We start from the raw sequence: 22,227 nt of genomic DNA, 5'->3' as shown, positions 1-22,227 counted from the left end.
TTTCCTCTGTATCTTTTTGCTGCCCTCCTGGGTGACTTATTTGAATCCCCTCCTTCATAGGAATGGCCGTAGTAACTTTGTGAACACTATATTGGCGAGTCAGAAACCACATGGAGGTCAGAGATGCTAAAACTTCTTGCACACCTCCGGAAAAATCTAGAAGAATCATCACTGAAACTTTGGCTGATGCTGCTTAGTCCATTTGCATGGGAATTGAGGATGGGGGCACGGGGTGGGGTGGGGGGGGCGGGTCTTGGACATATTTAAGTGTCAAGAAGAGGTTAACCCCCTAAGATTTTATGTCTGGCTGAAGCAGTAAGGCACCCATGCGGTGATAAGAGTTGAGTGTCCTGGGGTCACCCAGCATCACAGGTTGTTGGTAGTTATAGTAAACCTTCAAGATCATGCATTAGGATGTACGAAGCTGACTTCTGTTTTAAGTTGGGGAGGGAATAGGCCAGGGGAGTGACTGCCTCGTCATTATGTGAGGCTCTCACGTGATGTTCAGTGATCAGTCTAATAATATATGGAACAAACTAAATGAATGTGTTTTTTTCTCACCTCTCCCCCACCATAACTGGAAGACATATTCTAAGATAGCTGGATATTTTATTGACAATAATAATATAGCCCCATATTTTAACCCAGTTGAATGGGGCTCCTTTGTTTAAGAGTGAAGTCTTTACTGTAGTGAAGTGTACTGTAGTTTGTGTTTACCCAGAGTGTTTTCTTTTCCTACTACCACAGACTTTGGCCTCGCACTTATGGCCATTTCTCTGTGTATTTGCGTCTTTAGAAACGGATAGGATAAGAAATAGGAAAGTGAAAGTCGCTCAGTCGTGTCAGACTCTTTGCAACCCCATGAACTATACGGTCCATGGAATTCTCCAGGCCAGAATACTGGAGTGGGTAGCCTTTCCCTTCTCCAGGGGATCTTCCCAACCCAGGGATCGAACCCAGGTCTCCCACATTGCAGGCAGATTCTTTACCAGCTGCATCTCTAACCCTTCCCCAGCTGCCTCCGTGGTTCAGTCTCAGGCCATAAGGGAAGCCCAGATAAGAAATAAAGGAGATATAATTAACTTCACCTGGGCATCTGAATTTCCGTGTCCTCTCCGTCTCTAAACTTGGCTTTGTTTGTCCTGGGGAGATGTGTGTCTAATGCTTCTCTTTTCTCCTTCTGGTTCCAGGAGGGCTGCTGGCCTGCTGCTGCGCTGCTGAGCAGTATGCAGTCCTTCCGGGAGCAAAGCAGTTACCACGGGAACCAGCAGAGCTACCCCCAGGAGGTGCACGGCTCATCCCGGATAGAGGAGTTCAGCCCTCGCCAGGCCCAGATGTTCCAGAATTTTGGGGGTGCTGGTGGTGGCAGCAGCGGCAGCGGCGGCGGCGGCGGTGGTGGACGACGAGCAGCGGCGGCGGCGGCGGCCGCGATGGCCAGCGAGACCTCCGGCCATCAGGGCTACCAGGGCTTCAGGAAGGAGGCTGGAGACTTTTACTACATGGCAGGCAACAAGGACCCCGTGGCCACAGGAACCCCGCAGCCTCCTCCGCGAAGGCCTTCCGGGCCGGTGCAGAGCTACGGACCCCCCCAGGGGAGCAGCTTTGGCAATCAGTATGGCAGTGAGGGTCACGTGGGCCAGTTTCAAGCACAGCACTCTGCCCTTGGCGGTGTGTCTCATTACTCGCAGGATTACACGGGGCCGTTCTCTCCGGGGAGCGCTCAGTACCAGCAGCAGCCTTCCAGCCAGCAGCAGCAGCAGCAGCAGCAAGTGCAGCAGCTGCGGCAGCAGCTCTACCAGTCCCATCAGCCCCTGCCGCAGGCCGCCAGCCAGCCAGCGTCCGGCGCCTCGCACCTGCAGCCCATGCAGCGGCCCTCAACTCTGCCGGCCTCGGCCGCCGGCTACCAGCTGAGAGTGGGGCAGTTCGGCCAGCACTACCAGTCTTCTGCCACCGCCGCCTCCTCCTCCTTCCCATCACCGCAGCGTTTCAGCCAGTCTGGGCAGAGCTATGACGGCAGTTACAGTGTGAACGCCGGATCACAGTACGAAGGGCATAACGTGGGCTCCAACGCACAGGCTTATGGAACACAATCCAATTACAGCTATCAGCCTCAATCTATGAAGAATTTCGAACAGGCCAAGATTCCACCAGGGACCCAGCAGGGGCAGCAGCAGCAGCAGCAGCAACAACAGCAGCAGCAGCAGCAGCAGCAGCAGCACCCCCCTCAGCACGTGATGCAGTATTCCAACGCTGCCACCAAGCTGCCCCTGCAAAGCCAGGTCGGGCAGTACAGCCAGCCCGAGGTTCCCGTGAGGTCCCCCATGCAGTTTCACCAGAACTTCAGCCCCATCTCTAACCCTTCCCCAGCTGCCTCCGTGGTTCAGTCTCCAAGCTGTAGCTCTACCCCGTCTCCTCTCACACAGAGCGGGGAGAACCTCCAGTGTGGGCAAGGCAATGTGCCAATGGGCTCCAGAAACAGAATCCTGCAGTTAATGCCTCAGCTCAGCCCAACCCCGTCGATGATGCCCAGTCCCAACTCTCACACTGCGGGCTTCAAAGGGTTCGGGCTGGAAGGGGTGCCTGAAAAGCGGCTGACCGATCCCGGCTTGAGTAGTTTGAGTGCCCTGAGTACGCAGGTGGCCAACCTTCCTAATACGGTTCAGCACATGCTACTTTCCGACGCCCTGACCCCTCAGAAGAAGACCTCCAAGAGGCCTTCCTCGTCATCCAAGAAAACAGACAGCTGCCCAAACTCGGAAGGCTCTTCACAGGCTGAAGAACAACTGAAGTCCCCGATGGCAGAGTCGCTGGATGGAGGCTGCTCCAGCAGTTCTGAGGATCAAGGCGAGAGGGTGAGGCAGCTGAGTGGCCAGAGCACAAGCTCGGACACCACCTACAAGGGCGGGGCCTCGGAAAAGGCAGGCTCCTCACCAGCACAGGGTGCTCAGAACGAAGCCCCCCGACTCAGCACCAGTCCTGCAGTCCGAGAAGAGACCGCCTCGCCGGGTGCCAAGGACACACCACTGTCATCTGAGGGCAACCCAAAAGTCAACGAGAAGACAGTCGGGGTGATTGTCTCCCGGGAAGCTATGGCAGGCCGGGTGGAAAAGCCTGGTGGGCAGGACAAAGGCTCCCAGGAAGAGGATCCTGCAGCCACACAGAGGCCACCCAGCACCGGGGGGGCAAAGGAAGCCAGCCACGCGTCACTTCCACAGCCAGAGCCTCCAGGAGGAGGCAGTAAAGGAAACAAGAGTGGAGACAGTAACTCCAACCACAATGGGGAAGGGAATGGCCAGACTGGGCACCCTGCAGGGGGCTCTGGTTTCACAGGCAGGACTGAGCCCAGCAAATCTCCTGGAAGCCTGCGCTATAGTTACAAAGACAGTTTTGGGTCAGCTGTGCCGAGAAACATTAGCAGCTTTGCTCAGTATCCTACAGGACAAGATAAAGGGGACTTCACCAGCCACGGGGAGCGAAAGGGTAGAAATGAGAAGTTCCCCAGCCTCCTGCAGGAGGTGCTTCAGGGTTACCACCACCACCCCGACAGGAGGTACTCCCGGAGTTCTCAGGAGCACCAGGCCATGGCTGGCAGCCTCGAAGGAGCCACAAGGCCTAATGTCTTAGTGAGTCAGACCAATGAGTTAGCTAGCAGGGGCCTTCTGAACAAAAGCATTGGGTCCCTGTTAGAAAACCCCCACTGGGGCCCCTGGGAAAGAAAGTCAAGTGGCACAGCTCCTGAGATGAAACAGATCAATTTGGCCGACTACCCAATTCCCAGAAAGTTTGAAATAGAGCCTCCATCGTCAGCCCATGAGCCCGGGGGTTCCCTCTCTGAGAGAAGATCAGTCATCTGTGACATTTCTCCACTAAGACAGATTGTCAGAGACCCGGGGGCTCACTCGCTAGGACACATGGGCGCCGACACCAGACTTGGGAGGAATGAGCGTCTCAATCCCAGTTTAAGTCAGTCAGTCATTCTTCCAGGTGGGCTGGTGTCCATGGAAACAAAGCTGAAATCCCAGAGTGGGCAGATAAAAGAGGAAGACTTTGAACAGTCCAAGTCCCAAGCTAGTTTCAACAACAAGAAATCGGGAGACCACTGCCACCCTGCTAGCATCAAGCACGAGTCTTACCGAGGCAATGCCAGCCCCGGAGCGGCGACCCATGATTCCATCTCAGACTACGGCCCGCAGGACAGCAGACCCACACCAATGCGGCGAGTCCCCGGCAGAGTTGGCAGTCGGGAGGGCATGAGGGGTCGGTCCCCTTCTCAGTATCATGACTTTTCAGAAAAGTTGAAGATGTCCCCTGGGAGGAGCAGAGGCCCAGGGGGCGACCCTCATCACATGAGCCCACACATGACCTTCTCCGAGAGGGCCAACAGGAGTTCTTTGCACACTCCCTTTTCTCCCAATTCGGAAAGCCTGGCCTCTGCTTATCACACAAACACGCGTGCTCATGCTTATGGGGACCCCAGTGCAGGTTTGAATTCCCAGCTCCATTACAAGAGACAGATGTACCAACAGCAGCAAGAGGAATATAAGGACTGGGGTGGCAGTTCTGCTCAGGGAGTGATCGCTGCGGCTCAGCACAGGCAGGAGGGGCCCCGAAAGAGTCCACGTCAGCAGCAGTTTCTCGACCGAGTCCGGAGCCCCCTGAAGAATGACAAAGATGGCATGATGTATGGCCCACCGATGGGGACGTACCATGACCCCAGCGGTCAGGACGGTGGGCGCTGCCTCATGTCTAGTGATGGTCTTTCTAACAAAGGCATTGAACTGAAGCACGGCTCCCAGAAGTTACAGCAAGAATCTTGTTGGGATCTCTCTCGGCAGACTTCTCCAGCCAAAAGCAGCGGCCCCCCAGGAATGTCCAATCAGAAAAGGTACGGACCACCCCATGAGACCGACGGACACGGGCTCGCAGAGTCTACGCAGTCATCCAAACCGAGTAACGTTATGCTGAGACTTCCAGGTCAAGAGGATCATTCTTCTCAAAACCCCTTAATCATGAGGAGGCGTGTCCGTTCTTTTATCTCTCCCATTCCCAGTAAGAGACAGTCACAGGATGTGAAGAACAGTAACACTGAAGATAAAGGGCGCCTCCTTCACCCGTCAAAAGAAGGCACTGACAAAGCGTACAATTCCTATGCCCATCTTTCTCACAGTCAGGAGATCAAGTCCATCCCTAAGAGGGAGTCCTCCAAGGACCTTCCAAGTCCAGATAGTAGGAACTGCCCTGCGGTCACCCTTACAAGTCCTGCTAAGACCAAAATCCTGCCCCCAAGGAAAGGCCGGGGGTTGAAACTGGAAGCTATCGTCCAGAAGATCACATCCCCAAACATTAGGAGGAGCGCGTCCTCGAACAGCGCAGAGGCTGGGGGAGACACAGTTACTCTTGACGACATCCTGTCTTTGAAAAGCGGCCCTCCGGAAGGTGGGAGCGGTGCCGTTCCAGACACTGAGCTGGAGAAGAGAAAAGGCGAGGTGATAGCTGAGCTGGCCTGTCCCGCAGGCCAGGAGCTGAGCGGAGAAAAGCCTCTGGCCCGGTCTTCGGAGGAGTGGCGCGGTGGTGGGGACGACAAGGTGAAGACGGAGACGCACCCTGACACGGTCGCCGCTGGGAAGGAGCCCCCTGGTGCCATGGCATCCGCAACCTCACAGAAGCCTGGGAGTAACCAAGGGAGACCAGACGGCTCCCTGGGCGGGACAGCACCTTTAATCTTTCCTGACTCAAAGAATGTACCTCCAGTGGGCACGTTGGCTCCCGAGGCAAACCCCAAGGCTGAAGAGAAAGAGAGCGATGCCGTGACGATTTCCCCCAAACAGGAGGGCTTCCCCCCGAAGGGTTACTTCCCCTCAGGAAAGAAGAAAGGGAGACCCATTGGTAGTGTAAATAAGCAGAAGAAACAACAGCAGCCCCCTCCGCCACCCCCTCAACCCCCTCAGATACCAGAGGGTTCTGCTGATGGAGAGCCAAAGCCAAAAAAGCAGAGGCAGCGGAGGGAGCGAAGGAAGCCTGGGGCGCAGCCCAGGAAGCGGAAAACCAAACAGGCCGTTCCCATCGTAGAACCCCAAGAACCGGAGATCAAGCTGAAGTACGCCACCCAGCCCCTGGATAAAACCGATGCCAAGAACAAGTCTTTTTTCCCTTATATCCACGTAGTAAATAAGTGTGAACTTGGAGCCGTGTGTACAATCATCAACGCCGAGGAGGAGGAGCAGACCAAATTGGTGAGGGGGCGGAAGGGCCAGCGGTCCCTGACGCCTCCGCCCAGCAGCACCGAGAGCAAGGTTCTCCCAGCCTCGTCCTTCGTGCTGCAGGGCCCCGTGGTGACAGAGTCTTCTGTGATGGGGCACCTGGTTTGCTGTCTGTGCGGCAAGTGGGCCAGTTACCGGAACATGGGCGACCTCTTTGGACCCTTTTACCCCCAAGATTATGCAGCCACTCTCCCCAAGAATCCACCTCCCAAGAGGGCCGCGGAAACGCAGAGCAAGGTGAAGGTCCGGCACAAAAGCGCTTCGAACGGCTCCAAGACGGACACTGAGGAGGAGGAAGAGCAGCAGCAGCAGAAGGAGCAGAGGAGCCTGGCCGCGCACCCCAGGTTTAAGCGGCGACACCGCTCGGAAGACTGTGCCGGAGGCCCCCGGTCCCTGTCCAGGGGGCTCCCTTGTAAAAAAGCCACCACCGAGGGCAGCAGCGAAAAGACTGTTTTGGACTCAAAGCCCTCCGTGCCCACCACTTCAGAAGGTGGCCCCGAGTTGGAGTTACAAATCCCTGAACTACCTCTCGACAGCAATGAATTTTGGGTCCACGAGGGTTGTATTCTCTGGGCCAATGGAATCTACCTGGTCTGTGGCCGGCTCTATGGCCTGCAGGAAGCGCTGGAAATAGCCAGAGAGATGGTGAGTACGAGAAATCCCCCCGCCGCGGCTCTCGGTTACTTCCTTTGGGTTCTTTTTCTTCCACCTTCATTTGTTTCAGCCGTACTTCTTATTCTTACAAATTGCACGTTGCACGGTAATTCCTCCACAGTAAAGCCCCAAGACTAATGGACAGCACAGGGAATACAGCTAGTGCTTTGTAATAACTCTGAATGGAGTGTAACCTTTAAAAACTGAGTCACTGTGTTGTATACCTGTAACTTATACAGTAAGTACATCAATAATAATAAAGCCCCTAGGCCTAAATGATGGACAGAAAATGAAGTAATTTAGACATTTGTTTAGCTTTTATTTTCATCAGTAATTTGTGTTCACAGGTTATGCAGGGTCATATTAGTCTCCTCCGGCTCATTAAAACAAACGTCAGTGTTTCACGCCCCTTCTCAAACCTGACCTCTGCCAGATTCCTCTGTTTCTGAGCAAAATAAGCTTTTACTGCTGTTTGAGTTATCTGTGGATCTTTTCTTTCATTTTTCAACATCTGTCTCTGTAATATCGATGAAATTAATACTGTGGTTATAACTTCTTTCTTTTAAAACTTTTTACTTCCCTAGAATTACTCATTTGTGTTTTTATTTGCTTTTTATTTTCTTGGACCACACGTTTCCGATGCAGACTTTCCAAGGGGGTTTTTGTTCTTCAGGTCTGTTTTTCTGGGGCATTCTTCATCGTCGTCATCATCTACTTCTTTCCTCTGTTGAATGCTGTTTTCTTACCCATGTCTTCACCTTACTTGATCTGGGCCACATTTAATGGTGTGCATCATGCTTTAGCATTTTCATGAGAAAAAGGATGCCTGGGAGGCAGTATGTTGAGATTGCGTGAATCCGGATGTCTTTTTTCCATCTTCTTGTTTAACAGAACGTTGCTTGGGTATAGAATCTAGTTGTCTCTCACTGTCTTAGAGTCGTGGTTCCTGACCTGTTCTCTAGTTCCTAGAGGAGGTGTTACAGTTGACTGGAACTGCTCTCATTTTCAGGCCTTAATTTTGCATTGAGTCTTTCTCCTCTGAAAGTCTGAGGATCTTCTCATTTCCCTAGAGTTCTGAAATCTCAAACGATAGGCCTTTATTGGCCTTTTCATGTACTGGGTGGCTGCTATGAGATCTTGCCATCTGTAACTCATAGCTGTTAGATCAGGAAGATTGTCAGGTGTTATTTCTTTGATAATTTATGTTTTCTCTATTCTCTCCTTCTGCTGAAATTCTTATTAATTAGGAATGTACCTCCTGGCTTAACCTTCTGGCTTCATCTTTTCTTTCTCGTTCTGTGTTCTAGCTCCTTTTGTTCTGATTTCTCCATGCTTTCTTCATCTGATCAACCTTTATTTATCGTCATTTCTGATATTTTCAACAACTTTTTTCTTCTCTGACTGTTTCTCTGAGGGGACAGTTACCTGGTTAAATTGGGGTAAGTAAGGGACCTGCTGCTGCTGCTGCTAAGTTACTTCAGTCGTGTCCAACTCTGGGCGACCCCATAGATGGCAGCCCACCAGGCTTCCCCGTCTGGGATTCTCTAGGCAAGAACACTGGAGTGGGTTGCCATTTCCTCCTCCAGTGCATGAAAGTGAAAAGTGAAAGGGAAGTCGCTCTGTCGTGTCCAACTCTTAGCGACCCCATGGACTGCAGCCGACCAGGCTCTGCCGTCCATGGGATTTTCCAGGCAAGAGTCCTGGAGTCGGGTGCCAGGGACCTAGCTCCTCATAAAAACTTGGAGTGAATGCTCTGGTTTCCAGCCCTGTCTCCCACCCCCACTTTCTGAGCGTTGCAGTTCCCAGGCTCAGGCCGCGAGGCAACTGGCTTTCAGCGGCTCCCCTCCTGCACGCGTTTTCTGTTTGCTTTCCGTCAGCTGAAGCGCTTGTTCTGTCTGTTCTGGTTCTGGTTTTTAGAATTTGGACATCTCCTGTGCGTTGTTTCCCTGCCCTTTCTTCATGTCCTCATTAATTTGTCTATTCCATTGATAAGTTTATTCCTTTTTTTGTGTGTGTGGAAAGGAAACAGATGTGTACATGTTTGTTTAGTCTGTGATGTATAGTCAGATGAGAGATTTTTGTGTTGATTTATATTTAAAACATACTTGACACAGGTACTGATGACTTCCAGTCATACTTAGTAAGTGTTTTATCAGCCAAGATCATAGTATTCTTGGACACTTTATACTGTCCTCTCCCTCCCCACTACATCTTCCCCACAAAGCTCTGTTTAATCACTGCATTATCCCCAGAATTTATAACAGTGTCTGAGAAAAAGGAAGTACTCGTAAACTATAGTCAAGGATGTAATCAGTGTGAAATTTACATATATTTTAGATGAGAACATTCTAATTCTGCCTCACAAGGATCTCGCCTTCCCCTCTTAGACCTTTTCCCTATCCCCTTACAACCTTGCAGGAATTTTTCCTCCCCTTTCCCCTCTCCACCATCAGTGTCATTCCTAAACCCCAAGTTTGAAGTAGATTTGCTTCTTAGACACGCAGCTTTTTTTTTTTTTTTCTGATCACACTGCTTGGCTTACAGGATCTCAGTTCCCTGACCAGGGGTTGAATGTGGGTCCTGGCAGTGAAAGCCCAGAATCCTAACCACTGGGACACCAGGGAACTCCCCCACAGTGGCATTTGTGACAGTCCTGAAGGGACATAACGTTTAAGACCCTAAAGTATTGGGTTGCCAGAAAGTTCTTATGGGTTTTCTTGTAACAAATTTTTTGGCCAAGTCAGTACAAAATTCTTTAGTTGGTTCTGAGAGCTCAGTTCAGTTCAGTTCAGTTGCTCAGTCATGTCCAACTCTTTGCAACCCCATGAATCGCAGCACGCCAGGCCTCCCTGTCATCACCAACTCCCGGAGTTCACCCAGACTCACGTCCATTGAGTCAGTGATGCCATCCAGCCATCTCATCCTCTGTTGTCCCCTTCTCCTCCTGCCCCTAATCCTTCCCAGCATCAGAGTCTTTTCCAATGAGTCAACTCTTCGCATGAGGTGGCCAAAGTACTGGAGTTTCAGCTTTAGCATCATTCCTTCCAAAGAAATCCCAGGGCTGATCTCCTTCAGAATGGACTGGTTGGATCTCCTTGCAGTCCAAGGGACTCTCAAGAGTCTTCTCCAACACCACAGTTCAAAAGCATCAATTCTTCGGCACTCAGCCTTCTTCACAGTCCAACACTCACATCCATACGTGACCACAGGAAAAACCATAGCCTTGACTAGCCAGACCTTTGTTGGCAAAGTAATGTCTCTGCTTTTGAATATGCTATCTAGGTTGGTCCTAACTTTCCTTCCAAGGAGTAAGCATCTTTTAATTTCATGGCTGCAGTCACCATCTGCAGTGATTTTGGAGCCCACAAAAAATAAAGTCTGATGCTGTTTCCACTGTTTCCCCATCTATTTCCCATGAAGTGATGGGACCAGATGCCATGATCTTCGTTTTCTGAATGTTGAGCTTTAAGCCAACTTTTTCACTCTCCTCTTTCACTTTCATCAAGAGGCTTTTTAGTTCCTCCACTTTCTGCCATAAGGGTGGTGTCATCTGCATATCTGAGGTTATTGATATTTCTCCTGGCAGTCTTGATTCCAGCTTGTGTTTCTTCCAGTCCAGCGTTTCTCATGATGTACTCTGCATAGAAGTTAAATAAGCAGGGTGACAATATACAGCCTTGACGTACTCCTTTTCCTATTTGGAACCAGTCTGTTGTTCCATGTCCAGTTCTAACTGTTGCTTCCTGACCTACATACAAATTTCTCAAGAGGCAGGTCAGGTGGTCTGGTATTCCTGTCTCTTAATGCTCAAAATTCTCCAAACCAGGCTTCAGCAATATGTGAACCGTGAACTTCCTGATGTTCAAGCTGGTTTTAGAAAAGGCAGAGGAACCAGAGATCAAATTGCCAACATCCACTGGATCATGGAAAAAGCAAGAGAGTTCCAGAAAAACATCTATTTCTGCTTTATTGACTATGCCAAAGCCTTTGACTGTGTGAATCGTGATTTTCTTGGTCATGAAGATCTTTTTTGTACAGTTCTTCTGTGTATTCTTGCCATCTCTTCTTAATATCTTCTGCTTCTGTTAGGTTCATACCATTTCTATCCTTTATTGAGCCCATCTTTGCATGAAATGTTACCTTGGTATCTCTAATTTTCTTGAAGAGATCTCTTGTCTTTCCCATTCAATTGTTTTCCTCTATTTCTTTGCATTGATCGCTGAAGAAGGCTTTCTTATTTCTTCTTGCTATTCTTTGGAACTCTGCATTCAAATGCTTATATCTTTCGTTTTCTCCTTTGCTTTTCGTGACCTCTTAATCATCATCTTGCCCAGTTGATGGCCAGCTTTCCTCTGAAGCTTACAGTATTTGGTGGGCTGGTTTGTTGTTAGTTTTTGGTGTGTGTTCCTGTCCAGTGATGGCCTGAAACCTAAATCAGCAGGCTAAATCCTTCTCAGCAGATCACTAGATCCTCTGTCTCAATTCAAGCCTAATTCATAGAAGGTCGAGAGTACCCTTTCCTACTTAAGAAAGTACTAATTACACCCTAAATCACAGCCCCTCCATCTTCAGGAGTGAGGAACTCCTAGTCAGGAATCCTGTCTTCGGAAAGGAACAGTTTAGTCTTCTACTTGTCAGCTTTGATCCCAAAATAAAATCTGGAACATTATAATTGAAACAAATACACTGCATGTAAGAAAGCAGTCTCTTTCTTTAACCCATCCCTCATATGGTTTAAATGACATGTAGCACATTAGGTAGAGAACATTGAAAGTAGCTTTTATTTTTAAAATATTAATTGCAGCCTTAATTGTCTCAGTTGGGATGTTTCACTTAAAGGTAAAAGGCACAAAAACAGGTTTTTTTGACCCTACACTTCTCTTTACAGTAGAGACCCCAACTTGGACCTTGAGGTTCCACGGTGGCGCCATCAGGACTGCAGGTTCCGCTGTCTCCTTTAGTAACAGGTTTCATAACAGTTGGCCTACTTTTGTTTTTTAAAATTGAGATGTAATTGACATGTTGAAGGTTATGTTGCTTTCTTGACCAGTCTCTTAAATAAATCTCATACTGCCGCTTTATCTTCTTGTATTGTACTCACTCACTCTACCAGTGCCCTTTAAGAATATTACATTTCTCTTCCCTTGACCCCATTCTATATTTTCCATCCCTCTTGTAGAACAGAATGCTAGCTTGGTATATGGAATTTAGGTTTTCAATACACTGCACATCTGTGTTATTCTCACGAGCCTCCCAGTGAGGTAGGAAGAGAGAAGACACAGTCCATCACGTCAGAATGCAGGCTGGCTGGGCTTTAGTGACACACGCCTGGGAAGTGTTAGGTTGGAAGAGAGAAGACCAGTCCGTCACATCAGAACACAGGCTGGCTGGGCTTTAGTGACACACGCCTGGGAAGTGCTGCCCCCAGTGATGCGTTGGTTTTTAAACTGTTTTAAAAAGTTATGCTTCTTGGCTCTTGGAACTGATGTTCCACTATGACTGCGAGATCCTTTTCAGTTTTATTTGTCTAGCTTTTATGCTCCATAATGTGCTTGAGAACAAATTAAAGCGACACTGACTTGACTTCCTTTTTTTAGTCTGATGGACGCTGTTTCAGTCTGTCGGGTCACTTTGGGCCCAGTTTCCCCTCAGGTTCAGTGGCGCCTTCAGCTCCGGTCTGCTCGGCGTGTCCTCAGTCCCGCCATGTGAGATGAGGCCACGTGTGTTTGACTAAAGACCCATTTTGGCCCAGGTATTTATCAGGTGTTTTGACAAGTGTGATATTTTCGCAAAATAATACAAAGTCTTCAAAACACACTTGTTCCTCTCCCTGTAAGCCTCAGTTACACTAACTTGAAAATAGCTGAAAGCTAGAACATTCCTGTACAAAGGGCTTTCGCTCTCTTTACATTTCTGAGTGTCTGTAACTAAATAAGGGGCAGTAACAATTGCCCTCTTACATCTAACAGGCTAACATCCCCCTTAATTTACTTTAAACTGTGACAAAAAACATAATTTGACAAGTGTAAAAGTACTAATGCATTGATTACGTTGAACATGTGACTGCATGTTAAAATGTCAAAAACGGGTTGGTTAGTTTCTCCTGTTATCCCTAAAATAAAGACATTCTCCCTGAATCCCGTCTGTGTGCTCTGTAAGCTAGCAGCCTCGCAAGGGCACAGCCGCCAGCGCGGGTCCTCCTGAGCCGTCCTTTGACTCCTGGCCTCTACCCTTGGCTCCAGCCTCCCGCCTCCCCTATGACTGTGCCTGCCGTTGCCCCTGCCCTGCCCCGCACGCTCCTCTCCATCCCCCTCATCCCTGCATTATTCTCTGTCCTCCTCCTCCTCTTCTGTCTTCCTCACACACCACCACCCCCAGCCCCCAGTCACCACAGCTGGCACAGCCTGTCCGTGGTAACATTAAGGCACCAAGGTTTGTTCATCTCTCTGTTGCCGTGTTATCACGCAGCGGAAGGTTGTGTAATTATCTTATTTCCTATTCTTCTTAACATTTTATCCGTGTGATAGGTATCTTTTTTTCTATTCCTACATGATGGCCTTGAGACCAAACCTCCAGAGAAAGGGTTAATTTTCTTTCAGAATTTGGCTTTTCTGAATTCTAGGGACTCTCCTGTGAAACTTACACATTGGAAGAGTTTTCCTACGGTCTGTTTCTTTATTTCTTTTAGGGGTGGAGGGACGATGAGAGAAGTTTTACCCCTGATTTTTAAATAAAACTTATAAGGCTCAGACTATTCTTTGAAAATGCTAAAGGAGCGTAAATAAGAATACTGACAGGTCACTGTATCTTAGGCCGAATAATTCATCCCTGAGAGGTTAAACTAGGTATATTGTTAATGTTAAAGAGCTCACAGGACCAAATAGCACATAAAAGTTACGTATTCATTTCAGTTCAGCAGGTGTCCGAGTCCTTGTTAGAAAGCCAAGAATCTGACGTTAGGGTGAGCTGAGGACCTCTGTCCCTCGCAGGTGAGGGGGTCTCGGCCCGGCCCCAGGGCTGGGGTGCGAACAGAAGCATGTGCAGGGGCTCCTGGCCTCAGGGAGGCCTGCGTGCTTCCTGCAGAAAGCAGTGCGGCGCCCCACACAACTCCTGCACGACGGAGGTGCGGCGTCCGCGCCCCCCAGCCCTGCCCTCCCTACGCCAAGGCCAGTTTCACAGGACCCTGAAGGTCACAGGTGCAGGCCAGTTTCTTCCCATCTTCCCATGTATTGGAAAGAAGTCTGAGAAGGGAAAATCCAGTCAGCTTACTGGTTGCCCCCAAAGACCCTCCTCCCCTTCCTGCCTTCGCCGTGTGGCTCAGCCACCGTGCATGCGCGTGTGTGTTGAGGGCTGTGTGGAGGGGGCTAGGTCAGCCCTGGAATCACGTTGCTTCTGGGGAATTTCCTAGCTGGTCACTTGCTCAAGCCACTGACCTCTGTACTTGACTTTCCTCACCTGTGAAGTATGGAAGCAGACGGCACCTGCCGTAAATCAGTTTGAGCGTGAAACAAGGTGCTCTTTGGAGAGCGCCTGGAGAAGGGCTCGGCCTGTGCCGTGGGCTGGCGTCTGCCCTCGAGCGCCATTCTCGGGTGTTGTTTTGGCGGAGATGTATCCCTTTGTGAACTCACTCAGTGCTGGTTTGTATCGTTTCATACTAGCACAATTGGTGGTTCGTCCCGGCAGTGTCCAGAACATATCCTCCTGGATAGCAAAGTGGCCCCGCACATAAAACAAACAGTTTCTCCTCATTTTTATTACTCTTGTGGGAGGCTCTCGTTTGAGGGGAGCAGGGATTCTGGTATGTAAGGTGAAGTATTAATTACTGTCTCATGAAATAGCTTTAGCCCACATGAACACCCTCCGGAGTTAGACTCCTCAAAGGAGAGGAGCAGAAGGAAGAGAATAAAATCTGCCTGCACACTCAGTAAAAGCATTAATATTCTTGTGGGTTGGTCAGTGTTGATAGTGATTACCTAAGGCCACAGTAAAGAGTCTACCTAGTAATAAGGTTCTTTGAATAAGCATTTTTGACGGGTCAGCCCTATAAACAGAGACGCAAAATAATTCATGGAATAATTCGGGACAGCCACACTCTGTCTCCCACCAAAAATAGTCAATATGTGTCTTGTGTATGGATGGCAGAGGCCTCTGTCATAGCCTTTAATTTATGGGCAACGCAAAACCACTGACAGTTTCTAAGCGTGTATCATATGATCAGGTGTGTGTGTATGAAAGAGATTCAGGAAGGACGTGGGGAGAGATGAGCAAGCTGACCAGGTGTGAGAGGCTGTGGCTTTAATTTATACAGGAGATGGTAAGGGCTGAAGAAGGGGTGGTGAAGGAATCAGAGGAGTGGGCATATGCTAACAACGTTTTAGAATTTAAAGTTCATAGCATCTAGAAACTGACCAGCCTGGCAGGTAAGAGCCAGTGAGGTCAGTGGGCGTGTGAGTGTGAGCAGGGCAGCAACCACAGAGAGGCTGAGAAAGAGAAGGGCGATGTCCCGTTTTGTGGCTGATGCGTAGCAGACCGAAGATGCTGGTACGAGAGCAGTTCACAGGAGTCAGCTCTCCAGGCCTCTTTAATGAAGACTTGTTGATTGTATTTAGCTTTTTGAGTTAATAGGAAAACTAGAAAACTTTTAAATCTAAGTTGCAAGAAAGTGGAGGGGAAATAGGAAATCATGAGATCTGTGTCATTTTTTAAAAATCTCATGTAGCGAACCCTGAAAAGGTGTCAAAGAAAGAAATTAAGCTTATCATTGTAATCATTGCCTAAAATATGATTGTGGAGGGATGGGGTGGGGCAGAAGGGGAAATTTGCTGGTTTGGGTTTTTGAATAATTTTTTCCAAGATACTGACATTATGGACAGCACAGTGGAATACCGAATTGCATATAGTTACGGTGAGGAAGGGCTGGTTGATAGGTGGGTCTGAAAAAGGCCCTGTGGTGCACGGAGGCACCCATATTCTCAGAGTTCCAGGATGTAGCTTAAGCCTTCTGTGTATTGAATTGAGACTAGACAGAGTGCATGCACTTTACCAGATGGTCCGCTGGGCTCCGAGGTTGTGTCCGTGGACGGACACTTGCCTTTTGAGGGTCTGAGGCAGCTGCACTCACAGGAGACATGGAGGAGGGCAGCCTGAGAGAGAACCGGGCAGACTGGCCTCGGGGCCTGGAGGAGGCACCTGGCAGGGTCCCTGGGGTCGAAGTTCCCAGCCTTACTCCCCCGTTGTGCACATATGAAATACCGTTTATAAAGGCGCTACTTATCTACATAAAGGTAAATAATAGCAGTGTTACTGTTTGTTGTTTTAATGCACTGTAATTTCTGCAGGTGTTCTTGTTGGACATGGAGGTTCCGGTTAGTTTCCTGTCTGTATTCTTCAGTCGCTCAGTCCTCTCTGTCTCTTTGTGACCCCATGGGCTGCAGCGTGCCAGGCTCCTCTGTTATTGCAAACAGATGAGTATACATTTCTATTCATAGAGTTTTATTTAGGGGAAATTTTTAAGATGTCCACTACTGAATCAAAAAGTGGCCATTTTATGGTTTTTGACAGGCATTATCTTGTGGTCTAACTGAAGAGGATCATACCAAACTACGCTCATCCATGTGAGTGTGTGTTTCACTGCAGTCTCATGACATTGGATATTTAAATTTTTTAAATTTATTCTTTTTAATTTTATTTCTTGTATTGGTGGTATGGCTGTTTCCTGCTTTAAAGCTTTATGCCTGATGATCTTTAATTTAGAACTTTAAAGTTTCTCCTCAGGGTGGTGCCTTTTTCTGTGCATCTTTTTCCCAGTCTGAATAACTTTGGTTACCTGGAAATGTCAGATGTGTGAAAGCCCTTTCTTCAGGAGCGCCACCTGAGTGAGGCATCAGGAGGGCTCTTAGATGGTTTTCTCATCTATAAATAGGAAGATGACAGAGGACTGTTGGGGTGAAATTAACTTCACTGGAGATCAGGTAGCTTCCTTGGTGGGTTCCAGACTATTCCTAGAGGCTTTTGAGTTGTGGTTTTTAGACAAAACAAGTACTGTGGGCTGATGTCAGTCCTAGGAGGTGTCCCCCCATGTCATTTTAGTAAAGACGTGTTCCTGTCATTAAGCTTATTGGGTAGAAGTCAGCCTGAAGAGAAAATTCCCAGGAAGCCAGGTAGTCTGTGTATGCTTACAGCTGACACTAGATGTGAATATATCCACAGCACACTGCTGTCAAGCAATGCGCCTCGTGGGAACGGAAGTAAGGAGCTGCCGCAGAAGCAGATGCCTGAGCCAGGGTCAGCAAAGTAACAGACTTCGAGTCTGAAGTGCTGGTGCATTCTGAGGGGAGACTGCAGTGACGCCAGCCTTTCTCTCTTTTGGGATATAGTTGATTTACGACATTGTGTTCATTTCAGGTGTACAGCCACGTGACTCCGTTACACATATACGTGTGTATATATGTAGTCACTTTTTTAGAGTCTTTTCCCATATAGGTCATTACGGAACACTGAACAGAATTCCCTCTGCCACCACAGGAGGTCCTCATTAGTATCTGTTTTATGTATAGCAGTGCGTGTATGTCGAACGCCGTCTCTGGTGTGTCTCCCTGGCTCACCCCTGGTAACCATGAGTTTGCTTTCCTACGTCTGTAATTCTGTTTCTGTTTTGTAGAGAAGTCTACTTGTACCCTTTTTTAGATTGTACTTAGAAGCGATATCACACGGTACTTATCTTTCTCTGACTTCCTTCAGTCAGTACGACAGTCTCTGGGTCCATCAGTGTCGCCGCAAATGGCATTACTTTGTTCTTTTTGTGGCTGAGTCATATTTCACTGTGTGTGTGTGTGTGTGTGTGTGTGTCGTCTTTCCCATCCATTCATCTGTTGATGGACACTTTGGTTGTCTCTGTGTGTGTGTGTGTGTGGCGTCTTGTTGTAGACACTTTGGTTGTCTCTGTGTCTTGGCTGTTATAAATCGCACTGCTGTCAACATTGGGGTGCGTGTATCTTTCCGAGTTACGGTCTTCTCTGAGTATGTGCCCAGGGATGGGATTGCTGAATTATGTGGTCGCTCTGTTTTTAGTTTTTTAAGGAACCTCCATCCTGTTCTCCAAAGTGGCAGCCCCAGTTTACATTCCTTCAGACAGTGTAGGAGGGTTACCTTTTCTCCTGTGACATCAACTTTGAAGGCATTTAATTTCTTCTCTGTTTCACTAAGCAGCTAGTGGAAGAGTTTTAGGAAAATGTATGTTCATTTAACAACTGTCAGGCATATTCCCTGTGACTGGCTCCATGGAGATGCCAGGTGGTTCCAGACTTGGAAAGTAGTCTAAGAAGTTTAAATCTTGGTTCAGACGGGTGTCAGATGTAGGTCCTTGGTTTACTTGAGAGTGACTTCATTTTTTCATTCAAAAATTGCTTTAAACTGATTAAGGTAAGGAATAGGATAATTGCCAGATGGTTCTCTTTGCTTGTTTCTTGATAGAGTTCTCTCTGGAAGGAATCAAAACATATTAATGCCTTGTAAAGGCAGCCCTGAGGAACGGTACGCAAAGCCACTGTGTGGTAGTAGGTGGCGTCCCTGTGAGCTGCTGCTGCCTCCTGGCAGGCAAGGCCCTGCGGCGCTGCAGACCTCTTCCTCAGGAAAGCCCCTCCCCTCCTCGCGCTGCCTCTCCAGCAGGGGAATTCCTCCTACCCCACCCCCACTTTGGAAAAAAGAGAGTTCCTTTTAAGGTGAATATGCCAACAAGATCTCATCGCTCAGTTCTGGAAGACACTCCATTCACAACCTTCCCATTTAACTCTCCGAAGCCCAGGAAATGATCCAGAAACGCACACTGAGAGAGAGAGACACACATACACACAGGCATCGAATACCAGTTGTTGCCTTTAGCTCCTTACTTTGACTTGGGAATTGCGTAGCCCCATTTTCTGTTGTCTTTTGTAATCTCACTCATGGAAGAAAACCCATATATGTGGTGGAACCACGTTTCATTGCATCCCTGTTCATCACATCACTTCACAGGCTGCCCCGAGAACAGGGACCAGTGGAGAATGGAAGAGGCTCTCGGATTTACCCCACTGATGCCTCTGAAAACACGGAAAGAGATTGTTGGGGAGCATTAAAGGTTACAGAATTTTGTAGATCTCATTTTTTCCTTCATCCAAATATTGATAAGGATTGAGTTCTTGGAAAATTATAACAGAACACAAGTCACTTTAGCCTATCCCAGCCTAATTATTCTTCTAGTCTTTTTCCCCCATCATTTCATTTTTTAAAATTTATTTATTTTTTAATTGAAGGATAATTGCTTTACAGAATTTTGTTTTTTCTGTCAAACCTCAACATGAATCAGCCATAGGTATACATATATCCCTTCCCTTTTGAACCTCCCTCCCGTCTCCCTCCCCATCCCACCCCACTAGGTTGACACAGAGTTTCCTGAGCCATACAGCAAATTCCCATTGCCAGCCTAATTTCTTAACCTATGAAGTGGAGGTAGAAACTGAGCTACCTTGTCAGATTGTTGTAGGGATAAAATATGTCCAGCAGTCACTTGACATTAAAAAATGGCAAAATGGTGGTGGCAAAGGTAGTTGTTGAATTTAACTAATTGTGACCTTGGCCATATAATTTCCAAGTTCCCATTTCTTCCATCTGCTGAAGTGACCAGTGGCTTCTTGCTGAGTATCTTCCTGCTCTTGAAGAAGAAAAGTGTCCACATCCATGAAGGTGGATTGAGCCAATAGCTGTTGGACTTCCTTGGGTGGAAGAAACACGGGGCTGCTGCACGTTCAGTCTTTCTGGGTGGTGGTGATGCCAGGGCAGGCGGCAGACTGGAATCGACCCTGAAAACTCAGCGTTCAGCTAGTTGACTAAAGCTCAGTCGTCAGCTGCTCGGCTAACTCAGTCGCAAAGTTTCCGTGCTAGGTGTGGACCAAGTTTTCCCTTCCAGTGTGAGGTTTCTGGGAAGAACAGGCCCTGTCTCACTAAGTGGCCCCGTGCAGCTCACTCACAGGGTTGGTGGGATCTGGCTCTTGGATGTGGAGACCAGTGACCCTGTGCGTGATTGTACCGGCTTAATGTGCTTAAATATGCCAAGACGACCCCATTTTTTAAAATTCCTTTCTGCTGGCACTGTGTCCCTGTGTACAAGTGCCTCTGCCCTCTGTGCCTATTCAAGCTGCCCTCTGCTTGAAGAACCTGCTGCTTCCAGGAATAGGGTGGCCTTGCCTGGCAAGATCTGGACTTGCAGAAAGAACTCCGTTGTTCCGTTGGGGAGTCGGGGATGGATGAGGTAGAGGCAGATCTGGTCAAGAAGGGATAAAACAAATGCAAGTAGGGAGAGAGGCCATGAATAAGGGGAAAGATCTCCCAGAGTCTGGAAGGTCTTCGAAGATAGAAGTTCCAGGATAAGCTGGGCAGGTTTGAGATGTTGTTAAAGGAAGCCATCTTTCCTGCACTGAAATGATAAAACAGTTAAACACAAGCACCTCTCTAGATGCATAGACCCAACTCCTGGGTTGGAGGAGCCTTGGAAAGGAGTGGGAGTCACTTTCCTAACAGGTAATTTCTTTTAAAAGATGCCTTTTTAGATTCAGAAAGCAGTCATTTCTCCTTGCGAGCCAATCCACTCTTTGAGCAAGGGGTAAAAAATAAGCTAGTATGTAGTCTTCTTTTAAGCTCTGTGTATAAGCATTTATCTGTGTACTTAGAGAAAAGCCCGTCTTTCTTCTCACTGGGCTGCCAAGTGCTCCTCCTCCCGCTGGGCTGGCCTTTCTCAGGTTCTCAGCTGCTGTTCGGAGCAAAAGTGCTAATTACTGCCTCAAACCTCCTTTCTAACTTCTTAAAGGGCACACATCCCTTTTCTTCCTACCATGTGGAGACTCCCCTTAGACAAACTATATAATGTTCTCTACAGAGTTACAGCTTTCTTCTCCAGGTATCAAAGAAAGCCTCTGATTAGAATTATTTTAATGGAGTATATGTACCTGTGGGTAGAAAAAATGCAACTATGTTTCAGGAAAAAACCAAAGTCTGGTTAAACCAAAGAAACTTCATTAGTGAGGCCAGTATTGACTTTCTCTTAAGTGGAGTTATGAAGAATACATGTTAACGTAACAATATACAATTCAAGAGCAGGAGAAAAATGGTTGAACCCAGCCTTTTATATACTTTAATATTCTAGAAGGGGGTGGGGATGAAGACTGGTTTTAACTTAAATCGTGGTGAGTGGATGTATTTTCTTGGGAAACCTGCTTTGTATCGCTTTGACTTTGCCTCTGTAAATGTGTTATTGCTGAACTTGGAGACTATAAACACAAGAGAATTAGAGTTAGACAGGAAATTATAGAGCATTTAAAACCCACAGTGAACAGCCAGTACTGTGCCCACCACAGCCACATTTGAAGTTCATACCACATGTGGTAATTAAAACTTTCAACTTTGTGGGTGCCTTGGTAGAAATAATTACTCGGACCTGTACTAATACTAGTACATGTTTAGAGAACATTATCGATGGAGGAAAAAAAAGTGGTTAAGAAAAAGAATGTGCCTGGCCGGTTTTTAAAAAATGCTATTGTAATGAAAAGATAAATGTTCAAAACCAGTGCACGAACACGGCAGCAGTACGGGTGCAGGCGCTGGCAGCGCGTGCTTCACAGGCTTCCTCCTCCCGCGTCTGCACTGCCGAGTGCCCAGCCTTCCCGGCCGGCCCACAGGGCTCTCCTGTTCGGGGCTGTCCCAGGAACGCTGCTGGGCCTTCTTTTTCCCTTCTGTTTTTATACAGTGTCTTAGGAATCCCCTCCACGTCATTTAAACAGATAACTCTTTTTTTTTTTCCCTTCATTGTCAACCATGTTCTGGGTTGATTGGGGAGACTCCTGGTTTGTTTTTCTTGTTAATTTTCTTGAAAGATTCTCTATCCTCCTCCTTTTTTCCCCATCTGGGTATTGTTCCCAGTTTACTGTTGGGAATGGGGTGGGGAATTGAGGCTTAAACTAATTACCTGGCCCCAGGCTGGTCTTGCGGAGGATGGGGGTGGCCGGCGGCCCTGGTCTCCTCTCCTGCGGAGTCCTTCGCTGCCTGCCAGCCCACCACCATGCGGCTTCCCTGCACAGCTCGGCCCAGGAAGGAGCTCGGAGCCTCCTCTCCTCGCCCGCTGTCTCTCCATTTTTCTCTTTTTGTGTCTTGTCTCTCTTTAGGCTGCCTGTATTTGAAACAAGAATGGAGAGAAAGAGCCAGCTGAATGTAAGGCAGGCAAATCCAGGAAATGTCAGCAACGAACCAGAACATGTCTTTAACTGGGTTTTTTTTTTCTTCCTTC

The 22,227-nt window shown here is 48.2% G+C and overlaps 1 protein-coding gene across 5 annotated transcripts in view; it reads left to right on the top strand.

Annotated features, from left to right (window-relative positions):
- TCF20 (transcription factor 20) overlaps nucleotides 1-22,227 on the top strand; it is a 193,703-nt gene that overhangs the window by 142,562 nt on the left and 28,914 nt on the right. For 4 of the 5 annotated variants that reach the window (XM_061418714.1, XM_061418716.1, XM_061418713.1 and 1 more), the window contains one exon: nucleotides 1,191-6,905. In XM_061418714.1, the coding sequence (XP_061274698.1) occupies nucleotides 1,227-6,905 (5,679 nt within the window). In that variant the 5' untranslated portion in view covers nucleotides 1,191-1,226. Of the gene's footprint in view, nucleotides 1-1,190; nucleotides 6,906-11,802; nucleotides 11,992-22,227 lie in introns of those variants that run through there. The other variant, XM_061418717.1, reaches the window with a different exon arrangement.

The sequence above is a fragment of the Bos javanicus genome, chromosome 5 (genome assembly GCF_032452875.1).
Source record: "Bos javanicus breed banteng chromosome 5, ARS-OSU_banteng_1.0, whole genome shotgun sequence".
Lineage (NCBI taxonomy): Eukaryota > Metazoa > Chordata > Mammalia > Artiodactyla > Bovidae > Bos > Bos javanicus.
This window is presented reverse-complemented; position numbering and strand designations above follow the sequence as displayed.